At 49.8% G+C, this 19,530-nt stretch overlaps 7 protein-coding genes and 1 non-coding gene across 8 annotated transcripts; 6 read left to right on the forward strand and 2 right to left on the reverse strand.

Annotated features, from left to right (window-relative positions):
* Positions 1-3,022: 3,022 nt before the first annotated feature.
* Positions 3,023-5,470, forward strand: Asppvi_009127 (ketopantoate reductase family protein; the record flags this gene model as incomplete). Its single annotated transcript, XM_043304986.1, has 4 exons — positions 3,023-3,174; positions 3,240-3,280; positions 3,353-3,782; positions 3,856-5,470. The coding sequence occupies 4 exons, from the start codon at positions 3,023-3,025 to the stop codon at positions 5,468-5,470; spliced, it is 2,238 nt and encodes a 745-aa protein (XP_043160921.1).
* Positions 5,471-6,725: 1,255 nt separating this feature from the next.
* Asppvi_009128 (DASH complex subunit HSK3 family protein) lies at positions 6,726-7,127 on the forward strand (the record flags this gene model as incomplete). The annotated part of the gene is made up of 1 exon (XM_043304987.1): positions 6,726-7,127. One exon carries the CDS (start codon positions 6,726-6,728, stop codon positions 7,125-7,127), a length of 402 nt encoding a protein of 133 aa, XP_043160922.1.
* Positions 7,128-7,308: 181 nt separating this feature from the next.
* Asppvi_009129 (histidine phosphatase family protein) lies at positions 7,309-8,302 on the reverse strand (the record flags this gene model as incomplete). The annotated part of the gene is made up of 4 exons (XM_043304988.1): positions 7,309-7,378; positions 7,430-7,645; positions 7,737-8,000; positions 8,127-8,302. 4 exons carry the CDS (start codon positions 8,300-8,302, stop codon positions 7,309-7,311), a joined length of 726 nt encoding a protein of 241 aa, XP_043160923.1.
* Positions 8,303-10,992: 2,690 nt separating this feature from the next.
* On the forward strand, positions 10,993-11,384 carry Asppvi_009130 (uncharacterized protein; the record flags this gene model as incomplete). The annotated part of the gene is made up of 2 exons (XM_043304989.1): positions 10,993-11,024; positions 11,048-11,384. The coding sequence occupies 2 exons, from the start codon at positions 10,993-10,995 to the stop codon at positions 11,382-11,384; spliced, it is 369 nt and encodes a 122-aa protein (XP_043160924.1).
* Positions 11,385-13,291: 1,907 nt separating this feature from the next.
* Asppvi_009131 (putative nucleoside-diphosphate-sugar epimerase) lies at positions 13,292-14,054 on the reverse strand (the record flags this gene model as incomplete). The annotated part of the gene is made up of 2 exons (XM_043304990.1): positions 13,292-13,534; positions 13,599-14,054. The coding sequence occupies 2 exons, from the start codon at positions 14,052-14,054 to the stop codon at positions 13,292-13,294; spliced, it is 699 nt and encodes a 232-aa protein (XP_043160925.1).
* Positions 14,055-14,677: 623 nt separating this feature from the next.
* Positions 14,678-14,765, forward strand: Asppvi_009132. Its single transcript has one exon. It is a non-coding gene; the product is annotated as a tRNA-Asp (tRNA).
* A 463-nt stretch (positions 14,766-15,228) lies between these two features.
* Positions 15,229-17,187, forward strand: trm44 (tRNA (uracil) methyltransferase; the record flags this gene model as incomplete). The annotated part of the gene is made up of 1 exon (XM_043304991.1): positions 15,229-17,187. One exon carries the CDS (start codon positions 15,229-15,231, stop codon positions 17,185-17,187), a length of 1,959 nt encoding a protein of 652 aa, XP_043160926.1.
* Positions 17,188-17,819: 632 nt separating this feature from the next.
* Asppvi_009134 (glycoside hydrolase family 27 protein) lies at positions 17,820-19,455 on the forward strand (the record flags this gene model as incomplete). The annotated part of the gene is made up of 4 exons (XM_043304992.1): positions 17,820-17,915; positions 17,987-18,310; positions 18,372-18,741; positions 18,800-19,455. The coding sequence occupies 4 exons, from the start codon at positions 17,820-17,822 to the stop codon at positions 19,453-19,455; spliced, it is 1,446 nt and encodes a 481-aa protein (XP_043160927.1).
* Positions 19,456-19,530: the final 75 nt, after the last annotated feature.

The raw sequence follows: 19,530 nt of genomic DNA on the forward strand, positions 1-19,530 counted from the left end.
TAAAGGGCTTTCTATCCCTTGGTGCCTGGACTTGGCTGAGTGAAGAGGGAAGACAGTATGGACAGGACATTAGAACCGCCAAGGCTAGAGATCGTTGTTGATGGCGATCTGAAATTTGCCGTCCTCATGGCTGATACGAGTTTGATAATGTTAATCTTCAGATCGATAAACAATTTACTTGAGGCACAGACACCTACCGGAGGTCGCAAGCCTCATGCTGAATCACAGGCAAATTTACCTGACAACAAAGTCACGTCGCGTCGAAGAAGTAAGGTACCCGACATATCAGACAGGTGCCAGCTGTACATACTTGCTGTAGTCTGTACGGAGTATTGCTACATCCGTCCTGTTCCTAGGTCCTGCAACCGTAGACAGCACATGTACGCTGTACTAGCGTTCATGACCACTGGTGGTACTGAACTCCTGGCAGGGTGAGCGTGTGATAACTGCAAACAGCGAGATGTACCCTGGCTTCATGTCGATCCCTACTCCGGCCAGAGCGGTGGCATGTTGGCTGACGGGTGACCATCGAACAACCAACGATTCATCGATCATTGCCTCCCCCTTGCAAGGAAGGAGGGCTTTACTTCGGTTGCTAACCCCCTTTGTTTCAATAGCTGTAGATTCTGACGAGAAAGTAAGCGTGCAATCCTGGGAAGGAGAAGGTGGTGTCAATTCCTGGAACTTGAGAAAGGTGACAACAGCGATTCAAATTGATTGGGTTTGTTCGATGGGTCAAGCACTCGAATTGACTTTGCAATGGCATGTCAACTTTGTGAATCGGAAGCAAAGAAATTATGAATTTAGCAAAAAAGGGCATCGGAGTTCATAGTTAGTTCCTTACTACTCCGGAGTAGGGATATCGTGACTCAGTCCTCAGACTCGTACAGCTGTTTTGGTGCGGAAATGTTTACAGGGTATGTGTGAGGTGTGACCAGGCATCACCCTAGAATCAGGAAAGCTCATGGGGAGATGCTGTTGAGGTCTTCAGTTGGTTTGACAACGAGGGAAGGGCTGGGAAAATTGGTGATCTTATAAGAATACATGGACAGCTGGATGATACCTCATGGGTTTGATGCTATTATTAAGATATCTGCTGGTTCTCCTGGATTATTGATTCTTATCGTTCCAGAATCATCAGTCAGGTACCGATACTGTAGCAATTATGCCACTTAGGTACCGTAGTCAATTAGATTCCGGCCTAAATTCGACCATCGACCAACAGACCAAGTGGGTTTTGGGTGGGTTCCGGTGACGGGAAGATTTACATCAGTGGCCGATTTGGCTGGCTTAGTGGATTTTGCGGTCGCTGTGGCTCAGCAATTTGATGTGACAATTCCGTAAATCATGATGAATATTAATGTGCTGTCTCAACGCATGATTGCCTGTTTTAATAACAGATTTGCAACTCAGAACACTTCAAGACTACAGAGTATACAGAGTACATTTATTGATTGGAGTATGGGCGTAAATAAAGTACTGTAATCAAGGAACAGCATGACATTAGAGGTAGAAAGCTGATTAGCGTAGGCTCTTAGAGTTAGACCCGGCAGTGCACCGATGAAACCAAAACTGGGAAGCCAGACACTAAAGAACATAGATTCCAAGTTTTAAGAAATTAGTTTAATGACGATTCCGATGTCATTAATATTACCAGCTACTAGGCTACACGGCCAATGCCATCTTGTTCTTGAGCCTACTCGCTAGCCATTATCCTGTAGACTATGCTAGCATCCTATCACAACAGATAGTCAAGACAGATCTGAAGAGAAAGCGAAAGGAAATACCAGAGAGAGGGGAAATTACTCTCTCCCACTATTATGCTTGTTCTATTTGTAGTATATCGGGTAGTACTGTAAAAATCTCGTAGTACTGTAAAAGAAAGGAAAATGGAAGGAACTCCGTAAAAAATACAAAAAAGGAAAAACAGCATCAATCAGAGCTATCAATATCCAACCTAATTGCTGAATGTGTACGGAGTAATGACGGAGAATAGGTAGACAGCGCTTTTGTTCTGCCGAAACAATCAGTTCTCTTTCGCTTTCGGTATCTGTCTCTCCAATTTTCTCCTTCTTTTAGTCGCTGACAGCGAGAATTCTTCTTATCGGCCGTCTCCCCCTGCCTCTTTCTTCCCGTTTCCGGATTCGAGCCCTGGCGGGGGATCCACGGCCGTTGAAGCAACCCATCGTCTAATCGTTTACAGCCAGTTGGGGCGTAAAGAAGGTAAAAAAAGAAACCAAAAAAAGAAAAAAGACGTGACTACTCAAACTTCTTTTCACTTGTTTTCTCTTCCGCCTACAGTCGAAGAGGAAGAGTGCAGTGGACAAACAAGCACCTTTTGGCAGTGGCAGTAGTAGGTAGCAACAGCACTGCTCTGCTCCATTTCCAATCCATCCCAGTCTCTCTCGCATCCCCTCTTTCTTTTCTTCTCCATCTAATCCGCGTCAACCTACCTAAACTTAMCTACTTACCTACTTACCTGCCTACCTAGCTCCCGCTCTTATCCTTCCTTTCCTCTCGTTTGTTTTCTGGTTCTTTTCTCCTGTTCTCCTTCCTCCAGATACCAAAAGAACTCCATTTGTTGGAATCCCTTACATTCATTTTCTCCTTCGATTTCGGAGCTCCTCTCGCTATCCTATCTGCGAAACCGACTGATTCCGCACCCTGGCTTTGGTTGCGAATTTGCTTTCATTTGTCCCGTGGTAGGCAGCGTCAATCGCGCCTTTGGGACGCTCGATCCAGAAATCTTACATTTCCAGCCCAACGGTCCATCATATCTTGATTCTTATTCCCTTTAATTTTCGACTTCTGGCCCGCCGAGACGCTTCCTTCCTCTTTGGTTCGAAAAAGCTATGGCTCCTCCGCCGCGCTTGCGCATTTTATCAGGTTTGTGTTCCAGCTCTTATCTGCTGCTCAAAATGAGCTTAATCTCTTTTCTACAACAATTCACTATCGCAAGATCCAAATGAGACTCATGTCCGGGATCGTGAAAGGACTTCCGCAACATCCGCCGCAACCCGAAATGAGCCCCAAGCTAACTCAAGCTTGTTTAGTCGGTAGTAATGCTATTTCGGCGTTCCTCTCCTGGCGACTTCAGGCTACAACGTCCTGTGATGTGACCCTTGTCTGGAAATCTGGATTCGAATCAGTATCTCAGTATGGAGTATCTTTTAAGTACGCTTCCTCTTGACTCGCCATCTTTCCGCTCAAAGCCATTTTCTAATCGGTGAAACACACAGGTCGAAAACATTCGGCAATGAACGCTTCAAGCCCCGTCATGGTAAGTTCTCTCGTTATGGCTTGTGTATCATTTGTAGTAAGCTTGCTAACATATAGGTGTTTCGCTCTGTAGTTGTTCGAGTTCCTGAAGAAGCAGCATCTCGAGAGAATGCGTACGACTATGTCATTCTGTGCGTCAAGGCGCTGCCCGACGTCTACGACCTTGCATCTATTATCGAGTCCGTCGTCACTCCTCAGCATACATGCATCCTCGTGAACACAACGAATACCCTTGGCGTAGAATCTCAATTGGAACAGCGGTTCCCCACAAACGTGGTCCTCTCCCTTGTTTCTGGCGTGGAGATTTCGCAGACTGGGGCTAGTGAATTCGAGCATTTGAATTCGTCGGACATCTGGGTCGGTGCAACGAGCAAGAATTCCAGTATCCCGGCATCGATTCAGAATGACATGGCTGCTGCTCTGGCAATGACTCTGAGCTCAGGACAAGTCAACTGCAAGGTGTCGGAAAACATTAGACAGGAACAGTTTGAGCGTATGATAGGGTGAGCATATCGGCGGCTTCGGTTCCCTCTAGTCTACTTCCATTGTCCCTGCTAACTCTTTATTCTCCCGCAGACCTATCGCCTTTCAGCCAACAAGTGTTATGTTTGAGACCTCGAATCATGCCCAACTCCTCGAGAAAGTCGGGGTTCGCCAACTCGTGACTGGTATCATCGAGGAGCTCATCGAACTCGCGAGATCACAGGGCTGCTCGTTTCCAAGTGACTTCACCCAGAAGACGATCGACAAGATGGTTGCCATCGACTCACCTAGCACAATGTATCAAGATTTCCAATCACGACGTCCAATGGAGATAGAGACATATCTTGGGTCCCCCATCAAATTGGCGACAGAGTCAGGTATCCGGATTCCGCGAGTCGAGACACTTTACGCTGCACTACATCACATCAACACAAACAATCTTAACAAGCCCTCCACCAATGATACGCCTCCCCCCATACTAGCTCAGCCACCACCCAGAATGTCTTCGGCACCTCCCCCAAGAAACGGTCCTATGCGTCCTCCTCCTAATGGCAGGTCCGGCTCGGGCATGATGATGCCTCCTGGGCGCCGTGGCTATCCTATGCCTATGCCGGGAATGTCAAGGCCACCAAGCGGACAACCCCTCCCACCTTCGGCCAGGATACCTCGCGAACCATCTCTTGAGGGACTTGAGGAGTTCAGCCATCTGGTCGTATATGACGAGGTTGCGGAAGGAGGCGTGCCCCGCCAGAATGGCAGTAACGGCATGCCCGACATGCCGCCCGGACCTCCACCTGCAGCTGCAGATCTGGCCCTGAGAGAACGAGAATTGGCACTCCGGCAGCGAGAGTTGCAGCTTCGCGAGCAAGAGATGCAGATGCGACGCGGTCCTCGTAGTAGGGCAGCGCCGTCCAGAGCAGCAGCGTTCGATGAAGACGACGAGGACGATTATTTCGATCCCATGGACAACATCCCTATTCCGCATATTGACCCAGACAGCGTCGATATGATGAGCATCACATCGCGCAGGACAAGGAAAGCCCCCAGCGCGAGTCAATTCCGCAAGAATCCAGAAATCAATGTGAATGGCAGGCCCCAATCGTCGTTCAGTCGGTACCTCCCGGGTCGGAAACGCACCAGCGAGCGTATTATGCAGGAAATCCCCGGGCTTCATGATTCCCTCATGGACAACCCCATGATGGCCTATTCATCTAACCGGTACGGATCCGTTGATCGAAATCAAATGCAAGCTGGGTCCCGTGCGAACTCCATGACGGCTAGCAGGATGGGTGACTTCCCGCCACACCCTTACCCACAGAGTCGGAGAAACAGCCAGTCCCCTGCTACCCCCTATGGTGGACCCGGCCCGAGAATGGGACGACCTCCGACCGCTCAAGATCAACCTCTTGGTCCCCCTGGTCCCCACGGCGGCCATCCGTCGCCGCCTGGCCACATGCGGGCACCTGTTCCGAAATATCCTCCTGGACATAATAATGCGGTAGGTCCGCAGCAAGTTGAGCAACATTATGGGGTGAGCAACCCGTATCCCGCTAAGGGCACTCCCAAGCATAGAAGTCTGACTGGAAGTGCGAGCGCCAGCGCGGAGAGTGGTGATAGCGGAGCCAGTGCGAATCTGGACTCTGAAGCTTCCGCCCATAGCAGCCAAATCAGCCTAGGCGCTCAGCAGGCTGCAATGCCGGTTCGTTAATTGGCGAGCCTCGGCCTCTCTTCTGATTCTCCTCAGAGCCGTTGAGATTTTGCCTTGTTGATTTCTTCATGTCTTTGCCTTCCTGCTTCGTTTCTGCCAATGGGATTAGCGTCCACGCTATTCCGAGATACCTCACATCGAATGCTTGAAATCAACCTAGACTTGAATTAGTACAGACGCTCGCCGACGTCAGGAACGGGGTCAATCACTTATAATACTCTGTTGTTCGCTGCTCTACATATACACAAGGGACATAGGGGTCATCGTTCTTGTTTCATCATGCTTTTCGTCTCGGGGTTTCGGAGTGGCGGGCGTGCTTCTGCGTTTGTACTTTGCTCACTATCTCCCTTCCCGCAGCACTCTTTTTAATGACAGCGAGTCCCAAGCTCGGCCTTGAAAAATCTGCTTTTCTTTTTCTCTTTTTACTTTCGCAGCTAAACCACTGCCAATAACAAGTCGCAATCATTCAGCTTTGCATTCCATTTTCCCTCTCTGCATGACCGTCATTGTTGTACACTACCTGTACCGGCGCATCGTTCTTGCAAGCAACCTTTCATGTCCTCCATATCATCTTACCATCCTATTTTCCCTTTTCCTCCTACCTGCATGCCCTCCTTTCTGAATTTCCTTGCATCTGTTCTGAATTTTATAGGGACTTTGCAAAAGGTCCAGCAGCCTTTGTCACTCGCAAGTTCATGGTCTGGTTCTGGCGCATCAAAAAGAGCAGGGGTTCTGACTTATCCGGTCGACCGACTTAATCTGGCTGAGTTCGCGCCTCGCGAGGTAGTCACGAGGGAGGGCGGTCCTCTAACTGTAACGGCTTCATTTAATGCCAGAGAACCGCTCTATTGAGCAACGAATAGTGCAGAAGAACACATGATTGATAGAAGATTATCCTGCCATGTCGCGATGAGTGTTTCGAATAATCCATACGTTTGCATAAACCGAAAAGAGACTGAATTACTAGACTAATCTCATGATAACCGCCTTATAGAAAATGTATTTCAAGCCTTGACCCGTCTGCACTGTCCTTGAATCTCCTAGTACCAATTGAACGTGATATCGGGTGTTTTGTCACTTGATCTCGATGGTGCCACGTGACCAGTCATCTCCGTAAACAAACATCAAAAAAGGTCGCGCCAAATGTAGCTCACTCCCCACGGTCGACTCTCTTATCGCTTCGACTGGATAGGATAGATCTTCGTTTATTTACAATTTCTACGTCTACATCAAAAAGCCAAACGCCTGCGCAAACATGCCACCACCATCCCACCAACACCACCCTTCTCAGTCCTACCCCCGCCATTCCATTCTCCCAACGTCAACCAGCGCATCGGCCTCGTCGTCAATGGGGTCGGGGATGGGAAACTCAGGCATGTCAGCCGCCAAGACGCGGCAGTACGCTCATCTGCATTCTCAATTGGAGCAGTTGAATGCCAATCTCGCCGACACGCAGAATCTGCTCCGCATGACGGCTGTGCAGGCGGAGGATATGCGCTTCCTGGGCGGGTATGTCGGGGCTTTGTTTATGGGGTCTGCTAAGATTTTGGGGGAGGAAGGAGTCAAAGGGAATTCGGGGTCGAGTTCGGGTTCCGGTTTAGCTTCGAGTGGTGGAGGTGATAAAGGGGAGGAGGCAAAAGTGAAGATGGAGTCTTGAGGGAATTTCCGTTACGGGTCGTACAGATGTTGTCGGGGTAAGTATCCTTCCTGGACCTTTGGATGGCATTGCAGGATGCTATGGTGTGGTTATATCTGGGATTCTCTATCTATATCGTTTGTTGGGATATGCTGACCGACGCAGATCTCTTGCACCCTGTGGGAAGACCTGTGTCACAGCCCTACTCTTCTACGACGAAACCGGCGGTACCGAGGATGATCGCCGGTTCGTGGATGTTGTGGTGTTCGTAACTGGGATAGTTAGAAGAGACATATCGAAGGCCGGCACCGGGAAAATCTCACCTCAATGTACCGACTCCGCCAGCTTCCAGGATCAACGTCGTGTCCGAGAGTGGCTTTCCGGTCCACCGCATGGCAAACGCGCGGAGGATATGGCCGTGTGCAACGATCAGAACGTCCCCTTTGCCGCCTGACGAGCCCTCGAAGCATTTACTGTGGTATTTTTCCCTAATCTCGGCGATCAAGGTATCAAGTCGACGAATGACGTCTTCCGGGGATCTGCTCAGTTTCATTTTATCAGCTACTGCGCAATTCATACCACGATGAAGGGGATTTTAAGCTGCAAGCTTGAAACAGAGGGGGATCATACTCTCCACCTGGACATCCGTCCTTCCAGATATCCCACGGCCCCTGGCCATTCTTCTCCCGCAGCTCTCTAATCTGCTTACTCGTCAATCCTTCATAATCGCCATAGTCCCATTCCCGGATTGCGTCGGTGATTTCCACCTTGGCTTCCGTGCGGATGGGTTCCTCCTCTTCTGATTTTCTGGCCTCGGCCCATGGGAGTCTCTCTTTGCAGCCGATTTCGAGGAGCTCGAGGGTACGTTGCGCGCGGGTGCGGGGAGATACGTAGCTGGTCGGTCAGCGTTAGCGTCAGCATCAATGTGGCATAGCTCGTCGCTATTTCTTGTTGTCATCTACACCGGGTGTCTCCAATCGAGGCTCATCTTAGAGGAAATTGCAAAATACATAGACATACACATGCACCAGCTTCTTTGGAGCGATCAGTCGGTCGTTGCCAACCAGTGCTTTGCCCGTTGCCTTGATCCGTTTCTCGCCGTTTGCTGTAAGCGGCAAGTCGGTGATGCCGGTGTGCCGCCCGTTAAGGGACCATTCTGTCTCGCCGTGACGGACAATGAAGCAACGGGGTGTCATTTTTCCGCCTTGTAGTTTCCGATATCAGCGTAAGGTGCTTGATCGTATTAATCCTGTAGCGACCGAATGTGGGAAATTCAAGATTACGCTGCGGGTGAGGGGGGGCATTATTTAGTCTGGTGGGTAACTGCGTCATTCGAGCTGATAATCAAACACAACAGGGCTTATCGGGCTTGGCTGTTCCGCTACCACTATCAACTGCGTAGAGAGGGTAACGCGATTAGGCAAAAGACAGAGGAACAGCATTCTAGACTTTTATATAATGATTAGTGATGATTAATATTATGATTAGTGATGATTAATATAATATCTACATAAGCTTGAGTCTATACGTAGCACCAACCCTCGTACCTAACTAGCAGGAACCCGTCGCCAAAGCACGAGTACTCGTATCTAGCCGTTGTAGGCTCTGTCTCCGATCGTCCATGAAAGTGGAGAGCTCTCAAGTCACCCAATTGTTGGAAGACTGCGACTTACGGCTTCGTCAATGAGCCACCTGTTAAGTGGCTCATTGGCAATGAATGGCTTGTATGACTGGATTCGTTTCAGCCAGACACGGTGCAGCGCCAGTGGTGGTAGTGCCTATCGTTTGTTTAGCCCCATTTGCTTCAGTGCACTTGGCTAGATGCTGTTGCATACCTTGGTGGCTTTGGGGGTGATTTGGAATCAATTCAGCTCAGCAGTTGCACTGCTTGCTGCACTGAACAGGACAGAAGGAGCTTGGCAGCATGACAGCTTCCATACGTCTGGATCAGCAGTGACTTGGCAAGGTGGAATACCTCGGACTTTGAGAGGTATAAAGTGCAATATCACACATTGTGTTTCCCAATTTTCATCTTAACCCGCTGTTTGATTCAACTTCCACTGGAAATATCGGGAATCTGCAATTCGATCTCTGGAAATACTTATGGGTGTGAAATGACTCTAAAGAAGAAAGAAGAGAGACTAAATCTTTATGAAGCTTATTAGGGCAACTATGAAGCTCCAACAAATTCTAATTTTCTTGGCACTGTTTGTGGCCGTATCTCAAGCGGCACCACTGGGACGTAAGTCTAAGTAAGGCGCTGAATCTCTTATACAGCTGAATTAAAATATGATCCAAGTTATAAAGACTGCCTATGTAAGTGCCCAAGTGGAGACTATACGGTTCTAGCGGATTCTGTGGCTCTGTTCTTGTACCGCAACTTTTTACTGTAAGTGAGCCTGACATCAACTCTGTTGTATCTAGTTAACAGTTGCAGCAGTAGTGATATGTCTGATTAGCCTTGATATGTTTTTTCGGTCTTAGCTCATGAAGTAGATACACACATGTTAAGATGCTTAGAGTATTACGGCTAAGACCTTGGGCCTAGTAGAATAACTGTAACAAGGTAGTGTTCTGGGCAACTACTATCCGAAAGTTCACAATGATGAATTCAGGGGTAGCTATTCCAGTGAAGAGCCACTGAAGACCTGGTGCAACATGCTCAGCCCTGTGCTGCATTCTGACACAAGAAATATAAAAGAACAAGCCTTTATTGTAGGATAGTCCTCCAATAATTCCCTAGTTCAACACAGGTATGAGGTGATCTGGGCAGGGATGTTCGATATGTACTATCACGGATGGATCCAGGGGATTGCAGTGAGTGTTAGTTGGATATGCTGGGCCTTATATTGCTTGAATGTGTGGGCGCTGTTGATGCATCCACAGGAGTAGATATAGACCACGAAGTGCACCTTAATCCTTCGGTATCAGTATGTAGCTATTCCAGTGAAGAGCTACTGAAGACCTGGTGCAACACACTCAGCCCTGTGCTGCACTCTGGTACAAGAAACATGAAAGAATAAGCCTCTGTTATAGGATAGTCCTCTAATAATTCCCTAGTTCGACACAGGTACGAGGTGATCCGGGCAGGGATGTTTGATATGCACTGTCACAGCTGGATCCATGGGATTGCAGCGAGTGTTGGTCGGACGCCGGGCCTCGCATTGCTTGAACGTGCGGGCGCTGTCGATGCATCCGCAGGAGTAGACATAGACCACGAAGTGGCACCTTAGTCCTTCGGTATCAGTATGTAGCTGCTATGGCGTAATGTGTGGTGGTATGAAGTCGTTGCTCACATACTTGATGTCTCTACTCCGGAGGATCGACTGAGGAGGATCCTGAAAATATGCCTGGTAGACTGGAATAAAGTGATTTATGTTAGTAAATCCATTTCCCGCAGTTAAATTTATGGCGTACCTGTAGATTTAGATCGCCTTTCCACACAGGGAAAATAGTTGGAAATGAGCACTTTGGGGATCTGCTCTGAGCAGACATGTAGATGCGATGACCCACCTGACCTGAACGTCCCTTCCTCTTTCGGTAGCCAGTCGACAGCGTCACGAATTGGAAAGACACTCTATAGCATGGAGACCGTAGTCTGTGTAGGTTGTAGAATGACCCTCTGTAATTGAGCCATCACACTCTCTGCCGTCATTTGGCCTCGTTTCCAGCCTTTAAAGAAGATATGTAAGGATTATACCTGGAGGATGGATGATCAACGAACCTTAGCCTAACTAATTGAAGCAGCTCCTCAGACTCGCAGCGTTTGCAAAGATGTAAGTAATATTAATCGCGGTATAGCTGCACATCCTCTGATCAGTGGAAGGTGTTTTTACTGGCGTGAGGTCTACGACTGTGGGTGCCACCAGCGGGGTACATTCCAACAATGCGTGAGGAGACGACACATCAACACCAAGTGTAATAGAATTGGTGACCCGCAGCCGCGTCCTGTGGGCTGTTATTGCCCAAAGCACCTCGTTTCGGCGGGTGCTACAATCACATATGTCCAGCGGGATGGGCCCTGGCGGCGAATCGGCCCCAACGGCGGCGGCGGCGATGACGGCAACGAGGAGGAAGAGGAAGAGGAAGGAGGAGAAGCAGGAGAAGAAGGAGGAGGAGAAGAAGGAGGAGAAGAAGGAGGAGAAGAAGGAGGAGAAGAAGGAGGAGAAGAAGGAGGAGAAGAAGGAGGAGAAGAAGGAGGAGAAGAAGTCGAGGAAGAGGAAGAGGAGATATATGACGATGGATCAGACGAAGTCTGGAACCAGTGATCAAGTATGATCAAGTATAATTAACGTACCTTACAGCTTTTAATATACTGTATCAATCCATTGACTTCATCTGTGCCCATCTTCTCCCTTCGAGCATGAAGATTAGTACGAGTACTGCCTGTGTTAATGCCGTAAGCCATCCCGATTGTATCATGTACGTCTGGCTTGATTGAAGTTGAATTCGTTGTTGCTTTCCCATCCTATTATAAGTCTAGAGGACCTGTCTAAGAGCGTAGTCATGTCGTCATTACTGGAATATACCATGAGGGCATACCTAGTTCTTAGGTACCTGACGTATCTAACATGCGTTTATTACTAAGCGTGCTCATTGAGACCTTAACCCTCCTCCTAGGTGGCCTAAGTTTGTCTGTCCGAGAATCATCTGCCCTCTTTTCTACCAGAGATGGCCTCAGGTACAGCATACCGCTGCAAGAACTTGCATCTCGATGTGCTTCATTTCTTCCCAGACCCAATCGAGTCCGCGAAACTATACAAAGCTCCCCCAAACAAGACTTCGAAGACCCGTCGAAGATCCAAATCGCTGATTACTCGGCTTCCACTAGAAATTCTTCACTTGATATTGCTCAACCTGGACCTGACCAGCATGGGGATTCTGCGTCGCGTCGACACCAGATCAAGGCACTTAGTAGAATCACTGCCTGCGTACTGCCTGTTGAGGAAGCATGCCCCAGGCACGCTGCGTCTCATGGATGCTACCAGATGCTCGTCGCATTTCCCAATCCAGTGGATATTTACAGAGCTCTGCCATCCCTGGTGCCGGACATGCGGCGAATTTGGCCCCTACCTTTACCTGCCAACAGTCAGTCGGGCATGCTATAAATGCAATTTTCTCCGACCCGAGTATCAATTAGCACCAGTGACTGATGTTTGCTTGCACTTTGGGCTGACCCAGAAGGACGTCAAATCACTTCCAATCATTCATAATATCTTACCACCTAGACCCCGTTTAGTCAACCTTACCCAAGCAAAAGCGTTGGGTAAACAGCTACATGGGAGTTACAAGGCCATGAGGCAGCAATACCAGACCCGTCGGAAGGAACTCGAAGAAAACTACCAACAGCGGGTTCAGAAGTGGGAAAGACAAAAGCAACAAGGAAAATCCGCTCGACGCCCTCGGCGCCCATCTATTCCTACTGTACCCGGCAAGGACGAAGAGACAGGCTCGTGGATAATGCAGGCGACAGTTACATTTCCGTACTGGGATCGCCGCACCCAGACATTGGAGCCGGGCACCTTCTGCCGAGCCTGCACCTATCACTGGGAGGATGGTAAGGCGAATGACTGGAGATGCATGGAGACCATATTCGATCCACATCCTCCTAGCCGGGCCGCCTATTTTCGGGCATTTTTGGAGGCCGATCTACCCCAGCATTTTCTACATTGTGCAGCAGTGAAGGCAAACTATAATTTCCGAAAAATTCGACTAACAAGAAAGGAACATAGGAGAGAAGGAACTGATTTTGTAGTAGCATCAAAGAAGATCACTGCTGGATGAGATTTATGGTAGTTATGGGACTTGTCGAGAAGTGAGGATGGCAGCTGCCTATGTAGATCACATCCTTCATCACATGGACTAAGCATGGGAGGTATGTTAGTGGAAAATTTGCTCCTTAAGATTTAATCTGAAGACTGTTTCAAACTCGAGGATAATATGGTCTCCTAGTAGTATCACGCCACTTTCTGGCACCAGGGGGTATCATCCTCAATCCAGTGATTTGTCTTTGTCAATGGAAAGGTGATTAGATTCAAAATCGAGTTATCATCTTATAGTAATGATCAATGAATTTTGTTCTTGAGGTTCCTTTGCGAAAGCATTCAGTATAGTGACTAGCTCAAAAGCATATGAAATACGTATCTCTCTCGTCTCAGGCTGCGATCGATGCGACCGCAATAGAATTAACCATGTTGACCACCAACACCCTTCCACTCAGTAATTTGGGCGTTCTCCCAGATTTTCTCCGAATGTCCCTGAACGGCGACATCGACTGCTGCTCGTGCCAACACGTCCACCCGCACTGAGGGTGCCAGACCCCGAACGCGATCCGCAAATGTCCCCTGTCGACTCAGCACCAAGCCCGGGCGCATGATGTATGACTCAAACGTGGCGGGGTGAGCAGCTGCCTGCTCCAGCAGGATATTCTCAGTGACCCTGAGTGGTCAATCTCTACCTGCATAATATAAGGAAGTGGGAGGGGTTTCATACCCTCATACGACGATAGCCCGCATAGAACCACAGAGGTTTCGACTGGTCACGCTCAGCCAGTCCGCCGCTGAAATACACGAAACGAAATTTTGAGCCGGCGGAGGCTTCTTGCCCTGCCTCATTTGAAGCAGTAAAGGCATTGTTGAAGGCCTTGGCGGCCTGGCTGGTATACTCCAGTGTCACCCGCCGCAAGGCCTGTTCATCAGAAGCGCGCGAGGGAGTAATGCCTAGCGTCCAAATACAAGCATCTGCGCCTCGGAGAGAGGCGGAGAGCTGGGGGTCTGAGTAGGAGAGGAAATCCTGGTCTTTCATGAGGTGGACATGGAGTTTGGGATCTGTGATGGGCAGTTCACGACGGCACAGGGCAACAATAGAAGTGATAGAGGGATGGGCCAGGCACTGTGAAAGGATCTCTTGTCCCACGAACCCAGTCGCGCCAGCGATGATGACCTTCATGATGCTGTCTGCATAAATTCCATGGACATCAAGAGACAGGACAGCTTACAGCTTCGAGCAATATGTGGTCATTGCAAGTGGTAGGCAGTGCTCGAACTGTGCGGGTGATGGCCAGTAAAGAATGTCTTGAAATGATCGTTAGGCCCCCCCTTTTGCTTACCCGTTAGACATCATTGGACCTTTGGCTGCAAGTGGGGGAAGATGCATGCTTTAGCGCTGACGTCCAAATAGATGCATACGCCTTGACCTGCTCATCCATGCCAATGGTTACTCCGTTTCCGTAGAAGCGGCGGCTAAGCCTATTGGAACACAATCTCTCTTCAATGGAGCCTATGAACTTACTCATTATCAACCGTGGATGGACTCCAAACAGTCAAATTTAAGCTTGCTTTCTAAGCTTTATCCTATAATTCTATCATGTGTTATTAGTTAAGGTCTCGCGCGATGACCGTGAAAGCCAAGACGGGAACTATAGCCAGCAGAAAGTAAGGTAGAGCAGGAGAAGTGCTCCACCGGAATAGCCGACAAACGAAAGAAATGAACAGGAGATGCCGACTCCCCGATTGGTCAGGTTTTGGGCATTGCAACATATGGCAAAATTTGCTGATCTCATACATAAGAAATCCTCGATGGTCTAACGGTCATGATTTCCGCTTGTCACTCTTACGAGAACGAGCGCGGGAGACCAGGGTTCGACTCCCTGTCGGGGAGATTTCTTTTTTCACCTATGTTTCATTTTTGCCCTCCAACTGATCTGTTGCTCACGAGGATATATGATGCAGTCAAAAGAAAATGGAGACGATAATTTAGTTTTCAGCCTCTATAGCTCATGATACAAGCGCACTAAACGCGCAGTAGGGCTGGTGCTGCAAAGCGCAGGAATAGTCACATGACTGACCAGATCAATATTAGCGAGATGAAATCTGATCAGGACGTGTTACGCAGTACTTGAGAGCAATTGCAACCTCTGTTTACATTGGCAATCTATTAGCAGTCACAAGGGTTTTTCGTTGAACATATCAGAATCCTGACGGCGTTGGGGTAAGCTTGTTCTCGACCGGCCGAGATCGAGAAATATTTAGCCATATCACGCCGCTCTTTGAACCGCCACTATATCAGCAAACAGACCAGGACAGTGGGAGACAAGGCCTGTGGGCCGCTCAACAATTACAATATGCCGAGGAACGTGAGGAAGAACCCAAGAGATGTCACTAAGCTCTCGGGAAAACCTCTGGCTGAAACGATAGAGCCATCACCTGTCCTGAAAACCCTGCAGGAGGGATGGGTAACCTCGCCAGATCTAATAGAGGGCGATCTCCCTTTCACCCCGGAGGTCATCCAAAATATGACGACTTTCCTGTTGGCGAATCCCAATCTGAATTCAAGCCACTTGTTCCGCGCGGATATTCTTTATGATAGCCTGGGCGTTCTCAGCACCCCGCATGCAAAGGAGGAAAGTCAAGATCATGGGAGCGGCGGCACAGTCAAAGATACCCCAAAAGAAGACCATGTTGAGCCGCTTGCCGCGAGGAGTGTACCTGGATTTGAACTAAAGAGGGCCATTGTGAGAAGGCTGATTCCTCGAAACAAGAATTTGGACCGGCCCCTGGAACAGACCTGTCATTTTTATGAGGCGGATGAACTCCTCCCAACGTCTACTAGTACAGATATTTCTCAAAGTGAGCAATGTGAATCGAGGACTGAGTCGCCTCGCCAACGCTTCCTGGTCATCTACCTGCCACATGTCTCGTCCAAGGAGGAGATGCCGTGGTACCACCCCCTGCTACGATCATTGGCCTTCCTGTACGATTTCACACCCGATGCTTCTCTACATTCATCTGAAGAGAAGAAAGGCACAGGAGTAATGTCGGTGCACTTCTTACCATACGAGGAAGAACCAATCCAGAACCGTCTAGAGCGCACCTTGCTCGCACTTCTGAGTACTCAGATCCGGCTTGCTCGTCAGACGCGCCTGGACGAGAAGCCAGAAGGAGGGAACTACAACCCGCACAAAGATAACGTGATACCAAGGCACCTAGTGCAAGACACTTACGCGCGACTCAAGTTGAAGTACGCGGCGGACCTATGTGAGAATTGGGTCGAGGAGACTGAACCGAACAAGCATGTTTTCGAAGATCTCTCGATCACGGCCTTCCTTATTGAGCTGTGGAGGAGCATGTACGGAGTTGTACCTGTCGATGAGAGAAGCTCAGACCAGAAGGAGCAAGAAAAGTACGATTCAAGATTCCCCGGATTTGTGGATGTCGCTTGTGGAAACGGGGTGCTTGTCTACGTGCTTCTCTCGGAAGGTTACCAGGGCTGGGGATTTGATGCTCGTCGTCGGAAGACCTGGGGTATATTCCCCCCATCAATTCAGGAGAGACTCAAGGAGGAAATATACATACCCAAGCCTTTTGCAGATCTGTGCACAGGCTCGGAGTTGGACATAGGTGTGAAGACGCACACAGGCATGTTTGCAGAGAGCACATTCATCATCTCGAATCATGCCGACGAACTCACAGTCTGGACGCCGCTAATGGCTGCCCTCTCGAACCCGGCATCCCCCTTACCGTTCATCTCAATACCTTGCTGCTCGCACTCGCTCTCCGGAGCCAGATATCGCTACCCGCCACCCAAGCCCAACAAAAAGGGTTCAGTTGACCGATCAGAAGATCAAGAGGTGGAACAGAATCCCCAACCGGCAGCTGGGGACTTGAAAGCGCTCCGGGCTGTTAAACAGCAGGAGCGCACCGATACTGGCACGGTCAACTCCATGTACGGCTCTCTTACCGCCAAGACAATGGGTATTGCCGAAGAGATCGGATACGACGTGGAAAAGACGCTGTTACGCATCCCTAGCACAAGGAATATGGGCGTGATAGGCGGCCGGAGACGGACAACGCAGGAGTGGACCTCGAGGGTCCGTTCCGCAAAGGCCTCACAGGCAGTCAAATGTAGTAATCACGATACTGACGGTGCTGCTGGCGCCGAGCAGGTCCTAGAAAGGGTCGCGGCGGTTGTCCAGCGTGAGTGTGTTCGAGAAGGAGGAGTCGATGTGGCAGCGAAGATATGGATTGAACGAGCCAAGGGACTCCACAAAGGACAAGGAAAGGGAAATCAGCCTGCTCATTGATGATGAGATTGCGATGAAATCCAAGATACCTTGCAAAAGAGAGCCATTCCTTGACTCTCATGTTTAAGCTCGAAGTCGTACTGTAACTTTGTGGAAGCTTTAAGCCATGGCGTGGGAGGACCCAGGAAAGACGCATCGACCATTCCCAACTCCACCCGATAATATCACTCACCGCAGTTAGTTTTCGTTCATGGTCAGTATATAAGCGTGGGAGTGATCGACATCTCCTTACAATCCAAGACCCGCGGGAATGAGATTCCGATGGGAAATGCGGGGAATATCCAAGAACAATTCACAATATCTCCGAGGTTTCTCCTTCTTTTGATGTCATATCCATGGTCTGCCAGGGATACCAGCCGCTCCATGCACAGTCCTAAGCACGTTTATCTCTGGGTATTGTCCCGCTTCTCCAGTTCGAGAAAAGTCTATGGCGCAAGTAGGCTGCAGACACGGAGAAATGCCTTTCTGGCCAATGCTTTCCCCTTCCATGCGGGGGAACCGGAGATGCATATGCCGGGTTATAAAACCCCTGATATTGAAGGGCAATGATGGAAGCATATCTGCATTTGCCCATTACTTCAAGGTGTGACGGAGAATAATTGTCTTCCTGAAAGTACTTTCGTCACTGCGCAATGGCGCTCTCTTCGCTGCTGCTCTCCGCGGCGCTCTTCGGCCTCAAGGCCTCTTCATTGAACAATGGCTTGGCTCAGACACCGCAGATGGGATGGGTAAGTCAATGGGTTCTCTGCGCTTGCATAAGGCATGCAGATATAGATGGCTTACCTTTGTTCCTATACAGAACACCTGGAATTCGTTCGCCTGCGAACTCAATGAAACAGTCATTCTCAACGCCGCTGAGAGAATTGTCTCTCTTGGCTTCAGAGACCTAGGATACGAATATGTGGTCATGGACGACTGCTGGTCGGCCGGCCGGAACTCGTCTGGCTACCTCATCGCCGACTCCGCGAAGTTCCCGAATGGAATCGCCCATCTCGCTGACAAAATCCATGAGTTGGGCCTGAAAATCGGTATCTACTCCAGCGCCGGGAAATGGACCTGCGCTCGGTATGAGGGCTCACTCGGTCACGAGGAAAAGGATGCTGCCCTCTGGGCGAGCTGGGGTGTATGTCTCGATTCTTCCCCTGACATGGTCCAAGACTGACAATAGCAACCCTACCCTCCAGATCGACTACCTCAAATACGACAACTGCTACAACGAAGGCGAAGAAGGAACCCCCAAACTATCCTTTGACCGCTACAACGCCATGTTCAAGGCCCTCAATGCAACCGGCCGCCCGATTCTTTATTCCCTGTGCAACTGGGGCGTCGACGGACCCTGGAACTTCGCCCCAACCATCGCCAACTCCTGGCGCACGACAGGCGATCTGAACAACGTCTGGGATCGCGACGACGTCAACTGCCCCTGTTCCGAACAGGAGGGTCTGGACTGCAAGACCCCCGGGTACAAATGCTCCATCATGAATGTGCTCAATAAGGCCGTCTACTACCCGTCCAAGGCGATCCCAGGCGCTTGGAACGACCTCGACATGCTCCGTAAGTTACACATCCCAGTACACCATACCAAGAACAGAATCAAGCTGATGCGCCGCAGAGGTCGGAAACGGCGGCCTCACCGACGACGAATCAATCGCCCACATGAGCCTCTGGGCAGCCCTCAAATCCCCCCTCCTCATGACAAACGTCATGACCAAAATCGACCCCCAGACCCTCTCCATCCTCCAGAACCCCGCCGTCCTCGCCGTCTCGCAGGACCCCACGGCCTCCACCCCCGTCCGCCAGTGGCGCTACTTCGTCGACGACGTCGACGAGAACGGCAAGGGCGAGATCCAGATGTACTCTGGTGCGCTGAGCGGCGGCGACCAGCTGGTGCTGCTGCTGAACGCGGGGTCCAAGGCTCGCGACATGAACGCCACGCTCGTCGATATCTTCTGGGAGAACGGGCCCAAGGGAACGGCGAAACAGGTCAATCAGCACTGGGATGTTTATGATCTGTGGGCGAACCGCATGAGCAATCAGGATGCGGCGGCCATCATTAATGGGACGTATTCTGGGCCATCCCCGTATAACTTGACTGCTATGGGTGGGGCGCAAAAGGTTTATTCGCAGCCTCTGCCTTCGAATTCGAAGATATTGATGGGGTCGAAGGTTGGGTCGGTGCAGCCTAGTGGCACGGTCACGGCTCATGTCCGGCCGCATGGTGTGGCTATGTTGCGGTTGCGTGCTACCAACAAGAATGATGAATTGTAACTTATGCATACCGTGTGATTGAAGTGGAAGAGCCTGAGGAAAATATAAATACATGAGTGCTTCGGTGGCGCTCCA

Source organism: Aspergillus pseudoviridinutans (assembly GCF_018340605.1).
Source record: "Aspergillus pseudoviridinutans IFM 55266 DNA, scaffold_6, whole genome shotgun sequence".
Classification (NCBI taxonomy): Eukaryota; Fungi; Ascomycota; class Eurotiomycetes; order Eurotiales; family Aspergillaceae; genus Aspergillus; species Aspergillus pseudoviridinutans.